Source organism: Pan paniscus, chromosome 4 (assembly GCF_029289425.2).
Source record: "Pan paniscus chromosome 4, NHGRI_mPanPan1-v2.0_pri, whole genome shotgun sequence".
Classification (NCBI taxonomy): Eukaryota; Metazoa; Chordata; class Mammalia; order Primates; family Hominidae; genus Pan; species Pan paniscus.
This window is the reverse complement of record NC_073253.2, coordinates 85,869,788-85,884,449: the sequence shown is the minus strand read 5'-3', so window position 1 is coordinate 85,884,449 and position 14,662 is coordinate 85,869,788. Positions and strand designations below refer to the sequence as shown.

General features: G+C 31.4%; 1 protein-coding gene across 3 annotated transcripts in view; it reads right to left on the bottom strand.

Moving 5' to 3' along the window:
- Window positions 1–2,256: 2,256 nt before the first annotated feature.
- The window catches only part of CDH10 (cadherin 10), a 159,404-nt gene continuing 146,998 nt past the window's right edge, over window positions 2,257–14,662 (bottom strand). For 2 of the 3 annotated variants that reach the window (XM_003809057.5, XM_063604535.1), the window contains 4 exons: window positions 13,967–14,088; window positions 7,977–8,085; window positions 6,736–6,987; window positions 2,257–3,310 (listed from right to left, as the gene is read on the bottom strand). In XM_003809057.5, the coding sequence (XP_003809105.2) occupies window positions 2,820–3,310; window positions 6,736–6,987; window positions 7,977–8,085; window positions 13,967–14,088 (974 nt within the window). In that variant the 3' untranslated portion in view covers window positions 2,257–2,819. The remainder of the gene's footprint in view (window positions 3,311–6,735; window positions 6,988–7,976; window positions 8,086–13,966; window positions 14,089–14,662) is intronic. The other variant, XM_008961191.5, reaches the window with a different exon arrangement.

Genomic DNA, 14,662 nt, shown 5'->3' with positions numbered 1-14,662 from the left:
AAATAAAAAATAAAATAAGACAAAATAAAATAAAATAAAATAAAATAAAAAATTAGTCAGGGATGATGGTATACACTTGTAGTGCCAGCTATTGAGAGGCTAAGGTGGGAGGGCTGCTTAAGCTTGGGAGGTAGAGGCTGCAGTGAGCAGTGATCAAACCATTGCACTCCAGCATGGGCAAAAGAAAGAGTGAGACCCTGTCTGAAAGAAAAAAAAAAAAAAAGAAAAGAAAAAGAAAAATTAATAATGGTAAAAGTTAGATATTGTGTTAACTATTTTGCAATTTTTTTCATTTAATAGAAAAATCATGCAGTAATATAATGATCTATGATTTATTACATCTCTAGTGTTTAAAACATCCCTTGATTTTATAATAGCTGCTCAAAAAATATTTGACGAATGAAGGTGTAAGTAGATGAATAAAAGAAAAGCCCACATTTGTTCAATGAAATGAATGATACGAAGAGAGGGTTGTCCCAGTCCCCACACAAAAGAGATTTGGGGCGTAGAACAATCTATATATTGGGCATTCCTTTCTCTCCTTTGGGAGAGCACAATGGCAGTGAAATTACTGAGAGAGTTTTAGCAGGTAATTATAGGCATACATTTTACATTTCAGGATCACCAATTAATTTTTAACTTATCACCTTCTGTATCAACAAATAAGATAGCTGTTACTGAATAATTTCTGTGCAATATAGGCTTTATAGTGACAAAGAAGCCTGTTACTAAATCTCCCTAAAGAGAATTATTGGAAACCTGGATTGGATGATGTTAAACATTAGTCCTTTAATTTAATAAAAACCAGAATGACACAATAAATGATAGCAAGTTCATGTTACTTTAAAATTACATAAATGAGGAAAATTAAAATTATTCAAATAAGAATTCCAATCATTAACATCAAGTATTAAAACAACCAATGCTATAAATTTTAAAACTAGTTTTAATCAAATATATATTTTGAATCATATCTAATGTAAAATTCTTACAATTTGTACTTTTTTAATTTTTCCATTGTTAGCTGATTTTGTTTTTAATGAGTAGTCCTTTTAGGATATTGAGGATTTTCTCTCCTTTTAGTTAAACATATATGATCAAACTTTTTTTGTTCCTTAAACTTTGTCCTTTTGACACCTAGCCTTCAGTAAAAATGAATGGGTTCTTGGAAAAGAGGAAATCTGCCAAATCATGTTATCGTTTAGTCTTGTCACATGACTATATTTTTAACTAGAATATATATTGTTTTCCTTTTATAATCAGGCTAACATGCAAACAAGAATATCTGTGTTCAGAGTGATGTGGGCCCTTTCAGTCTGGAAGTTGGGAAAATATCATCACTTAATAAGATTGAAATAATTCTACATTAAGGACATGTCAGTATTGCACCTTGATTCAATCCAAAAGCACAGCATTTTCACTAAGTAGAGAGCACACTGATCTTTGGTATTATTTACAATATACTCAGCAGGGAACGTGGCTTCCTAGTCTATGCCCAACAAAATGTTCCTTTTATAAATAAATCCTGTTGTGGATGTTGAGAAATAAGGAATCAGTTAGTGTCAGCTAACTTTCATGATTCTTGGGAACTCTGGATAATTAGCTGCCAGTGTTTCAATTTTTTAATTTTTATTTTCTTGCCTTCTATGGAATCATTGACAGGAAAGCAGGCTTTGTTACAAAAAAAAGTATCATGCGTTTTAAAATCTTGATATAATTGTAAAGCTGTGTCTTAATGGAATATTCTGCATTATTACTGTCATTAGTAGGCATTTTCAAAGTCACCACGGGAGGTAAGTATATTTTCCATTAAAGGATTCTTTTAGTCTGAAATCTGCCTGAACTATTATTCTCTATAAACGTCAATGGCATGAATGCCATAAAAAATGAGAAAATGTTTTATTCTTTCAGGTATGATTTTAGTGAATATAAACAAAATGAAATTACTGCATTGCTGGTGTCTTGAGATATTTAGCATAAGGATGGCCATGTTTTAAGTTTGTTTAAATGGCAAATTTTTATGTGTTTTATAAATGACTATTACTTTGTATATGAAGAGTTTTCCACATATCACAGCATATCAAGACTCCCTGGAAAAATAATTCTTGCTTAAATCATATTAATTTGGTTAGCACTTTCAATACTAATGATAATGGCATTGTGTTCTTACCTGTATGTAAGGTAATTTTGTATCAAGATATTTAGTTCAGGGAGAAAGTCTTCCATCCTAGGGAAAAAAAGAAGCTACAGGCAAAGTAGTTGTAAAAACTGGTTTATTTTTTTAAAAATAAATACAAAAATATAAATATAAAACATTAGCAGATAGAATTTGATGAAATGAAATTGCACAAATGTCTGTATACCAGGTTGCATATCACACCTACTAACATCACATGTACATTTTTGTTTTTTTAATTTAATGTACAGAACAGGATATACTGTAAAATTTTTCTTCACCTTTTTAAAAGCTTCATTTGCAAGGGCAGGACATGTATCTAACAGAAGCGGCTTGTTTGTGAAGTTGCTTAAGGGAGAACTATCCTGTTCATGTTTCTGAAATTATCTTTTATTTACTAAGATGGACAACACTGTATTTCCATAGCTTTGGCTCTTGGAAGTGATTAAATAAAATGTCATATATATTCCATGAGACATCCTACAGGAAAGAATTAATGTAATTAATGAACAAATTAAGAAGTAAATGAGAAAAAAAATTGTGCTGACTGGCAGGAAAATGCTCCTGAATATCAAATATTGTGAAGTGGAGACAGCATGGGTAGAGTTACTTTCTCTTGTTTGAACAGAACATATATCCTACGTTAAGAGTCTTTGTCACTTTCCCCACCACCATACATTTCTGCTAGCTTATTAAACCGAGGGCCCCATTCTCGGAGGTAATCGTAGTTTTGGTCTCCTTCAGTAGTACCTGATTCTAATGAACTCAGAGATTCAGCAATGGAATCATTTCCTTCATAGGCATAGGTTGCAAGTGAGTCGTAGGGGGGTGCGGTGGGGTCAAGATCATGCTCTTTTAGCCTTTCATTAATGAAATCCCGGACGTCCGTGTTATCTGGAGCTGTAGGAGTCCTCCGAGGAATAAATAACGTTTCTGGAATAATATCTCGCCGGAGCTTTTTTTCCTCAATGGCTGCAGGATTCCTCAGGGTGCCGATATCAAAGGCCTGGGTGTCCTCCTCTCCACCACCCTCATCGTTATAGCTCACAATGTTGTCTCTGATATCTTCTTTTGACAAGATCAGAGGCTCTTTTTTTCGCTGTCTTTTCAGAGCTGCAAACAGTACTACTATAACTTGAAAAAAGACAAGAAGATACATTAGACGTCCGTTCAAAACACTATAAATAACGAGTGGAAATACTATAAAAGAGTTTAAGTTACTCAGGCTTTCTATAACAGCTTAGACTTTCAGATTAATTTTGTGCTTCCCACAGTTTGGGAGAGGTGTCAGGGGAGACGCTGAAGGGTTTAGCAAGGGTGGGTGGTGTTTAAGATCAGTGTTTCTAATTTATTTTTAAAACAACGTAAAATATTCCTTAAATATAGTGACTTACACTTTATTTTCCTAGGAACCATTTAGTTCCTCATTGTACAGATAATATTTATCTTCTGCATTAAATAAGGAACATAAGACACTATATAAAATTTGTGTGTATAAATCTACACAAATTGAATTCAGCTTCAAGTACGACAATTTAAAAGGACAACACGATGCTTACTTTTTTCAAAGTCTTTACACCATAGCAAAAAGCAACATCCTTCACAACATACTGAGTACTGACTTCTGTTAAATAGCTTTGCTGATGAACTTACATATTTTTGTTACTTTATTAAAAGCATGCTGTAATTATTGGAAAAAAAAGATCATTTAGAGTTAGATGAATTTAGAAATTTCTAAAGTTTCCATGAAAATATATACCTTGCATGAGACCCCCCCAAAAAATTGTTAGGTTATAAGATGGCAAGGAGTAAATTTCTCAAATTGCAACACTGAACTAACTCCCCCCAAAAATGTATGAATCTTGGCTAGATTCGTAAAAGAAAAGTGCATTGCTCAAAAAGGACATTTTCCCACTTCAATGAGAGACAATATTCATAATCAAAACAGTGGTAATAGCATAAATGATAAGAGAAAGTTAATATCAAATTCTTCTGATTGCATTAGAGTTTCTTACCCTTACTCATTATTCCCAAACATTTTGATCCTCAACCTTTAAAAGGATTTGAGGGAAAAAGTGTGAACTCAATTAGATAAGATAAGGATGGGAAGACTCTTACTGGATATATATACATATATATATGAAAAAATATTGATACAAGTATTTATTTAGCTTCTTAGAACACATATTTAAAGAGTATGGAATTAATTACATTATTATATGAAGGGGTATTACGTTATGTTTTCTTTTTTATTAACATGGAATGCACAGACTAGTTTGTCTTCAACCTGTGAGATAAGGCAAACAATTAACCTTTTTAATGTCATGAAAAAGAAAGTTTTAGCCATTGATAAGTGTTCTTGCCCAAGTAATTAAAAAGCAAATAGGCAGAACTTTTTAAAAAGTGTATTATTCAAGCTTTTAAGAAAATATGACATTTTATTTTGCCTAAATTCATATATTTATGCACATGAAAATGTGTAAAGATTTTAAATCTCAGATTATTTATCATCAACCAAATGACTTTGCCCAGCAAAAACTTTCTAACGTTGAGGATAATGACAACTTATTACAATTCGCTCCAAGTCCAAGTTCATTTCCCTCTTTTTTGAATGAATGTTTTTTGATTAGGGTAACAGAAATACTCACAAAAAATAGGTTTGAACTAACAAAACTAGAGAGAATGCTTAATCTGATTTTAATTCAAAAGCAGTTAAAAGCAGTCTGCTCCTGACTATAAAATGAATTATCATTGTTTGGGGGGAAAGTAAACCAGGTAAAAATCTATTTTAATACGATTTTAGTGAATATGTAAGATAGTGAGGCCTCCATCCAGCCATAATAAAAGTGGAAATACAGATTTCACTGGGAATCTCTGTATACACTGACGAATAGCAAGGTACCTTAACTCAACCACTCAGAAATTGTGTGACCTTGGAATATGTTCTGAATATTTTGAATTTTCAGTTTCATTATGCATAAAATGAAAATAATAACACCATACATGCCAGACATTTTTTTGTCAAGTGAAAAAGGTTGTCATGGCAAAGTGCCAATGACAGAGTCTGAAACAAGTAAACACGTACTAAAAACTTACTACCATTAATATTATTCTTACTAGAGACTTTCATTTTAATTACATATTTCAATAGAACAAGTTTTCTATATGATTTAAAGTATAATCCCCCAAATAAATATTTATATTATTCATATTTGCAATTGTGGATTCAACTATTGTAAAGCACATTTATTAACTTTTCCTCAATGTTTGTTGTACTAATGGTAAGTCAGATTATAAAAATAAAATTATACCAAATTCTCATTCTATGAAATAAAATGAGGTATATATTTTTTGTAGTAAAGAGAAAAGTTTTGTTCTGGATTTTATTTCATAGTAACAAATTATAAAATGTATATTTTTTAATACGCACGTTCTCATTTCCTGAACTACATAAAAATCTAATCCTGAATTATTCAGTTCATCCATTTAATGATTTATCTGTCATAAGTAATTTACCTTTCTGTTATTTAAACACACAGTGAAAGTGCATAAATGCTATGAAAAAAGTAGAAAAATGGAAACATCTATAGAATGAAGTAGACATAATTAAGTCAAATAAAGAACGTGGAAATATTTTTAATCCTTTTTTTTGTTGTTGCAGGCCTTAACTTCATATAAAAACGTGCTCTTTTTACAATCATAAAAATATTGCTACAATTTAATATTGTCTACATTATTTTAAAATTTAAAATGAATGCTAAAGTTGTATTTAACTTTATTTTGTATATATGAAAAGTTAGCAATTATTGAATACAGGAATGCCGATGGGAAGTGCTTCTATGTCAAGTTTTTGAATTGTTATTCTAACGAATGTTATCAACTTAACCTTTGTCTTTGTTGTTTTTAGTCGTATTGAGATTGATTAATGTCCACCTTACAGAGTTGGGGTTTGAGACCCCACTATTATCTTCCATCTCTTCCAACTCCTACTTGATTCCTGCATGGAGGATGTTTCAGAAGAACCATTGCCCCAGACTCTGTTACTACACCATTCAGGAGGAAAATAATGGGCCAGCAATAAAATAATTGGGGTCCTGGCCACTGATGCGTCTCCTTTCATTTGTTCACTGGACCTAGGTTCCGAAGATCTCTTAATTCCATTAGAACATTCAGCACGGCTACCAAGAATTTTATCTCTCAAATTTCCAAGCTCCTACACATGCCATTCTGCATTCATTGTTCTTGCCTTTTCCTTTGTTTACTGCATTGCGGTGAAAGACAGTTGTTGTTTTTTCTAAATATTTTGATTCACATTGGAATGAATTCTAGGCCCCATTAGGTAAAGTTCCGCTATTACTACAACTATAACAAAAATTCTTTATATATTCGTATATATTCCGATCAAATAAAATATTTTAATATAAAGAATATCACAAAGTTAATTTATGTCTATCTTAAAATTTGGGGTGGTTTTGGGGGAGGGATTTTAATAGCCACAATTCTTCAAAATCATACTAAAGAGCCTAGAAAATGCTCCCATTGTTTTTAAGGTTTCTTACCCAGTAGAATGATGATGCAGAGGAGGATGGCGATCAAGGCCCCGGTGCTGAGGCCGGCAGGGAGGAGCAGGGCTTCAGCACTGCAGGATTGCATGTTGCCTTGGCTGTCACAAGCACACACTCGAATGGTCAGTGTGCCTGTGCTGCTCTGAATTGGGTAATCATTGTCTGATATCACCACAGGCAAGAGATAGGTACTGATTTCATGTCTATTGAATCCATTTTTTCTGGTTAAGATTCTGGCAGTATTATCTAAAACAAAATTTAAAATATTACAAATGGTTTGGGATAGTAAATTTTTCCCAATGTGATAACCAAGGTTTAACATATAAATAAAAACATATTTATGTAAAATATAAAATTGATATACATTTTCCTAAAAAATAAGTACAATGTAATTAATATATAGATAAGACAAATAATTAGTTTGAGAAATATACTATAAATTGTTTATTTATTAGGTTTTCATGTAATTCCTCAGTACTGTTTTCAAAGTGGTACATTTTTATAAGTGAATCATTTACCAAGATTACAGATGATAACAATTGGCTTTTCTCTTTTCAAAAAACCTATTTTGCATACCAAGAGAAAAACGATACTAAATGTGTGTTTTTTAATTTATGTGCATCTGTGCGTGTGTGCTTACACGCATACAGAACACACACCAATCCAATACTCATGAAGAAAATGGATTAGGTAAATTTCACGCATTGTTGCATGTTTTAAATCAATAACAAAGTACAAGAAGGTTTTTTAACCTTCAAGAGGCATGCATCTTGCCATTACAACAGTACCTTTGTAACAATGCCTTGGTACTGAATCACCTCACAGGCTACTTCTCATTCTTTTCACTTCCTTATGTATATTTGGCTTTGGTGAATCTGCTGCTGCTAAATCTCACTGAAATCTGCTTAAGAGTCTCACTGAATCATTCATTTTTATACCCTATGTGTCCTATATTATTGTTGTAAGAATTATCTCCAGCCGTTCTAATCTTGTCAAGACACAATCATTTTTTAACATCCATAAAGAGACCTCTTTCAGATATTTTATTATTTTAAAATTGAAGACAGTACACATTGCCAAAGATGGGTTTACTAAATATATCAAATACTTGATTAAAACAAAATTGTATAACTCAGATCAATAAATTGATATGGCATATATATTGCAATGGTTACATTCGGGAAATTTCCTGTTAATATCATCATAAGTCATAGTGAACAAGTTCTAAAATTTACCTTCATTATCCTGTACTGTGAAGTTTGGATTGACAGCAGCTAAACTGAAAAAAAATTTCTGTCCACCTAAAGGGTCATCTTTGTCTACTGCACTTATAGTCTGTATTAGCTGCAGAAAAAGAAAAATATATCTCATCAATATATCTCTTATCCATGGGTATAATCTGCACTTAAGATCTTCATTTTGTCTAAAGTTGTTCAAAATAATTGACTTTTTATTTTTTTAATAAATAAATAAATAAATAAATAAATAAATTTTAAAAAACCATGTTATAGGGTTTGAAGAAAAAAAAAAAAAGAAATAAAAGGCTTGTTCCATGGATGTGATTTTTATTTTCATAGCCTATCCTTTAAAGATAATTTTAGTATTCTATTATTTATAATTACATGAAGCACTACTTTTATGGTAGAAAAAGAAATATGTGCTATTTAAAAACATATAGGTAGAAGTAGATATTGATTTGAGATTGTAGAGTTAACATTTCATTGTAAACATGTTACTGTTTCTGTGTGAGAGTCATTGTTTCTTCTGATTTTACTTGCTTGTAATAAAGAAACTTTTGGTCCCTAAAACAAACAAACAAACAAACAAAACAAAACAAAAAAAATAATTGACTTTTATTTCATGTGACTGTATCCTTGAGTTAATCCATCTTTTTTTATTACTTTGATTTTAATAATCTCTCCCTCTCTCATCTCTATCTCTTTTGGATCATACCCTTTACTTCAAAATGGTAAATAAAAAATATATTATTTAGGGTTTTATTAATTTAGATATAAAACTTAAAATGAGATTATTTTATATGCATTTACACACTGATCTGGAAGAGTTTTTCTAATGTCAGAAAAATTTAGGAAATTATTGTCACTATGCTTTGTTTTTCCCCAAAAATAAAATGAAAAATGGTCGAGGAATGTAGAGATTTTATAGGTAATGTTATATATTACTTTTTAACAGAGTCTTAAACATTATTAGAAACCTTGACAGTCAAAGTTCAATTAACTTACACTTTCAATAAAATTGTATTTTAAAAATTCAGCATATATAATATGTGTGAATTATTTTAAAAGGGTAAACTCTGATTGATTTTATGGTAGGAGAAAACATAAGACGCTATATGGTAGCAAAGTAGACAATTTAGCCCCTGATATATAATCAGATCACTGCTTTGGACATATGATATGATTAACTAATATACAAATATGTATGTATGATGTACATATATGTAATAGGTAGGTTTTATTGCACCTATATTCCTTTTGTTCCTTAACTTATATTTATAATACAATTTGGATATTTTTTACATATTTTAATTTTGAAGACGGCCTCAAAAGTTGTTAAATATGTACACTGATGCCTACATAGTCAAATTTATGCTTAACTAAGAGCAATACACTTTTTACTGCGTTAACTCAATGTTGTGTGGATGTTGGATGAAAATATTTGTTGTTGATGTTTTGTTGGTTTAACAAGTGATTTCAAGTTAAAAACATTATGTCAAAAATTACAAGAAATAAAGAAATTATTACAACTATCTGTATTAGATTACTTTTCTTTTAAAATGTCTTAGAGCAATGAAAATGTGATATATTTGTGGTAGTAGCCTATTTAATTACAACCCTAACCATTTATTTCAAAAGGATACAAGAAATATAATTGGATGAAAGATTTATATTTATTGCCTAGAAATAGGCTGCAAGAAAAACATCATTTAAAACTTCGAATTATTTCAAAAGTACATTTTAAAAACATAGCAACATAATTATTTGACTAAATTTTAATTGTAACTTAAAATTAAATATAAGCAAGAATTATAAAAAAGCAAGAATATAAATCTATTAAAATTAATAAAGTCAAAATATTGTTAACTAATATTACTTAAGATGTGTCAATTCAGTGATAAAACATTTCTTGACTGATTTCTTATCTGTCAAATGTATTCTTAAGGATTTCATTTTCAAATAATGATTTATAAGAATATATTGAAGAGGAAAAAATGACATAAATGGAATAACATCAAAAAAGACAGTAGACTACTAGAAATCCTTAGTCATTAAGATTAATATTTTAACATTCACATACAGACACAAAAAGTGACAGAAATGTAAAAATAGGGCTAATGGCCTTTGAAAATGGAAACTCAAATGTTTCAAAATAAATATACATTTCCAACTGTATATTTTCCCTCAAAATAAATTTACAAAGTATAATTTCAATTTATTTTTTACGGATCAAAATAATGCAGTTCAAAAAACAAATGGTGACATCTTTACATATATCTATAAGAAATTTTAAAAATTAACATTAAAATCTTTAATTAAAATGTGTTATTTTAATCAAATATTATAGCACTATTGATTTAAAGATCAGTAGTTAATTTATACATTTTGAATATCATAAAAGGGGTAAGCCAAACTCATAGAGATGACACAAACAAAATAGAATCATGTGTTGCATAATCTATATTACATTACAGTATATTTTTATGACCTTAAGACTTTGCTACTGCAGATGGAGGCACTTACATCCTTTACAAGATAATAGGTTTTTTTTTTTCTTTAAGACATTACTTCTAGTGTTAAATTTCTTCATATCCTGAATTTACCTCTCAATCTAGTCTTCCTTTCCATTTTCAACCATATATTAAAAATCACAGTGCTTTTGTTTTGGTAAATGTGCCATAAAGACTGGTAACAGATATCAGAACTTGGCAACAAGGAGGTAAAATTATTTTCCCTGGCTCTTTCTATAAGCATCCACTGTTTTGTTTTTGTCCTGGAGACAAACTCATTTTGGTCCATTTCCAATAAAAAAGTTTGCCATAATTAGGAAACAAACAAACAAAAACTAGTGATTTCCAGTACTCATTTTGAGCATATGAAGAAAAGTGCACAGAGAAGTCATTTACATTTTATCTCCTTAGCAACAATATAATTGATTTCTGTTTTCACTGGGCTGTTCTAAAATAATCTTAAATCAACTTGAGGAATGTTTCAGTGATCATATTATTACAGTATCTGGAACCATGAATGGGTTTTAAGATATTTAAAGTTAGAAAACTGGTTAAGTTTTCATATGTTTTAGCTTTTTCTATGGGAAGCCTTGGAGTTTCCGTTAATGAGAACATTTCCTTTGTGCTAGTAAAATGCACCCTTTTGGCCAGGCGCCGTGGCTCACGCCAGTAATCTCAGCATTTTGGGAGGTCAAGGTGGGCGGATCACAAGGTCAGGAAATCGAGACCATCCTGGCCAACATGGTGAAACCCTGCCTCTACTAAAATACAAAAAATCAGGCAGGCGTGGTGGTGCGCACCTGCAGTCCCAGCTACTTGGGAGGCTGAGGCAGGAGAATCACTTGAACCGAACCCAGGAGGCGGAGGTTGCAGTGAGCCGAGATCACGCCACTCACTGCACTCCAGCCTGGCAACAGGGAGACTCTTCCTCAAACCAAAAAAAAGAAAAAAGAAAAAAGAAAGAAAAAGAAAAAAAAAGCACCCTTGAACCCTTTTCAGTTGTTAGGGAAGTAATAAGCATAGAATTGATTTCTATTTTCACTGGGCTATTCTGAAATAATCTTAAGGAATGCTTCAGTGATCATATTATTATGGTGTCTGGAACAATGAATGGGTTTTAAGATATTTAAAGTGACAAAACTGGTTTTCATATGTTTTAGCTTTTTCTATGGAAAATATGTAATGGGATATTTTTGGTTTCTTAAAGGCTTAGTTGCCATTTGGTTTCATATTTGTTGTTAGTTGGCATGTGGTTTGATAAGTCATTTAGATACTATTGAAGGGAAATATAAGCAGCATATACAGATTTCCTTGGGAAATCTGTGGTATTAAATTCTTTCCATGAAGATTAAAATTATTAAAATGTATTTTATTTACTTAAAATATATTTTATTGACTCCAGGAGTAGGCATGAATGAGACAAGATAGAATGAAAAATAGAAACAGCTAGCCCTCTGTCCTGTCTTTTGCTGAGGTCCTCTGACTCTCTCTGAGATGGAAAACGTGAAGGGTCAAGCAGCCTAGTTCATGCACACGAGGGGACTACTAATATTACATCAGTTAAAAGTTGCAACATTTCCAAGGAGAAATTCTACCCTTAGATCAGAAAATAGGCAAGAGCAGGGAATGGTCATTAGTTTTATTTGTCACCTCATTTTGTCCACAACCAAATGAATGGATAATTGTCCATGTCGGTGTTCTAAGTGCTACTCTTAAAGAGCAGTTAATTCAGAGGAGTGTTGGGTGGACTGAGATATACCATAAGTAACTAAAGCACACCTAGGAACCCTGACATTCTTCTGCTTTCCTAGGAGAAGGAGAGTCAGAGCTAACAAATTAATTTTAAAAAGGCTCTGAACAAGAATTTTATCAAATTACCACTTTGATTTTGCCTGCTAGGATGTCATAACCTAGAATCTCATCCCTTAATATATAACAGTTTAGTTTAACCGAGGCATTTTTCAGCCTATGAGACCAAAGTGACATCTAACAAACTGGTCTTATTAGAATTTGCCTGTATGGGAGGCTATTGCACAGGCAGTCAATTCAACAAAAAATATTAATCATCCTCTTCCTATCAGGTGGGTCAAGATAGGCTAATTCCCTTTTTATTGAAATCATCTTTTGATTATTTTCCTTCAATACGCCAGCTGTTTTATAATGTCCAAAAGGTATGGAGACGTTGTGAGCCAGTTATAGTGAAAAAGAAAATAGACAGAAGGAAAATAAACAAACATACTTTCTATTTTGTATATTTTGAATACATTTGTAAATCAGTATTTATAATGACTTGAGTGCTCTGAAAAGATATCTTTTGAAAATCAAATAGAATAACCATAGAGGGAGCAATGTATGCAGCAGTAGCAAAGTGGGTAATTTATCTCTTAGAGAAAAGACTTCAGCTTATATCATGCTGAGCCTGCCAAGCAGAGGACGATTTGGAATGGTATTTTTGGGGCGTGCACTGTTTCATTAAGTAGTAAGTGGGAAGCAACTAAGTCATTTAAATATTCCAAATTAAACATTTCCATAACATTTTCAAGTTAAAAAAATGAATCAAATTGCAGCAATTTTACCATATTCAAACAACAGACAGGCTATTGAATTCTTGTTAGAATCTTCAAAAGGAAGAATTTGAATTATTCCACAATATAATTTGCATAAAAATGTAACAATGACATTGATGTTTATAAAGAGTATCAAATAATGTCAAAACATAATACAATTTCGTGATGGTTCCTTTTTTTAAATAAAACACATTTGATTCCCAATTATTATTTATACCACGCAGCTTCCTTCTGTGAAGATAGCACTCAAACCAATTAAGAGCATTCTCTTTCAGCCACATACACTGGAGCTTTTCAATCAACAAAATGAGTCCACTGAGGAAAAGACTTACAGAATTATAAACAAAGCTGATGCAGAAAAAATGTTTTAAAGTACTAAAACCAAGTCATTAAGCACTTCATATGCTGCTGTAATGATGAAATGCAATATGTAAGTCTAAGGAGGAAATTCTGCTGCCCTGATGCAAAACCGTATCTGCACACATCAGAAAAGTGATTAAATATTCTGCTGCTCCCATACATTTGTCTCTTGTTTTCCACAGCATTCGTCTCTCATCCCTCTAGCAGGTACCAGTATTTATTTAATGACACAGCAGGCGGTCTTAGGGGTTTGCTTGTCTTTGTTTTTGAAAATTTTGAAAGTAGTTATTTTTTCTTATGCTTCAACTTTTGTGGCAACAATAAAATTTTATTCACGCATTAGAACTTTACGAAGGAAATATGAAACCTGGTATATGGTTTTAAAAATATTTTCACCTTTAAAAACATCAGTTATGGTTTTTAAAAATTATATTGGGACTCTATATGAGTGTTTCCATCTCTGTGTATTCTTTCCTCTCAGGATTTTGAAAAGAAAATATTTTGCATACAGTTAAAATCTTTCCAGAGTTTTAATCCCATAGGGGCTTACCTGCCCTGGTCTGGCATTTTCACATACAAAAGTGTCATAGAACACAGCAAACTGTGGGGCATTGTCATTAACATCCAAAATTCTCACAAAAACAGCCACGCGTGTTGTCTCTTTGGGATTGTCTAGAAAAGGGGAAGAAAAATATTGTTTAGGAAGATAAATTTGTGCATCAAATTTAATTTATATAGGCATCTTGTGGATATGAAGTGCTCACATACAAATAAGCATTGCAATCATTCTACTAACATAATGAGCAAATGCAATAAAGAAAATTACTGCAGAGCCTAATTAAGTAGTCATGAATTCAGTTATTATTGGGCACAAGGGTACTATTATTATTTTGGAAAATCATGTTAAAAGTACAAGCCAGTATAATTGAGTTCACACTATATTTGTGTCCTTATTGTCCAAATATATAAAATAAGAACACTTACTTATTAAATCCTTGTTATACTTCATTATAATTATATCATTTAATTTTTAACTTTTTTTGGATGAATAAATAGTTTTTTTGTTTGTTTTTGTTTTGTTTTGTTTTTTTGAGCAGCAGCAAGATTTATTGCGAAGAGCAAAAGAACAAAGCTTCCACAGCGTGGAAGGGGACCTGAGCGGGTTGCCCGAAGAAATAGTTTTAAATAAATTGGTAACTTATCTAAGGTCCTTCGCTCATAAGTGGTAACTGTTATAAAACCTATG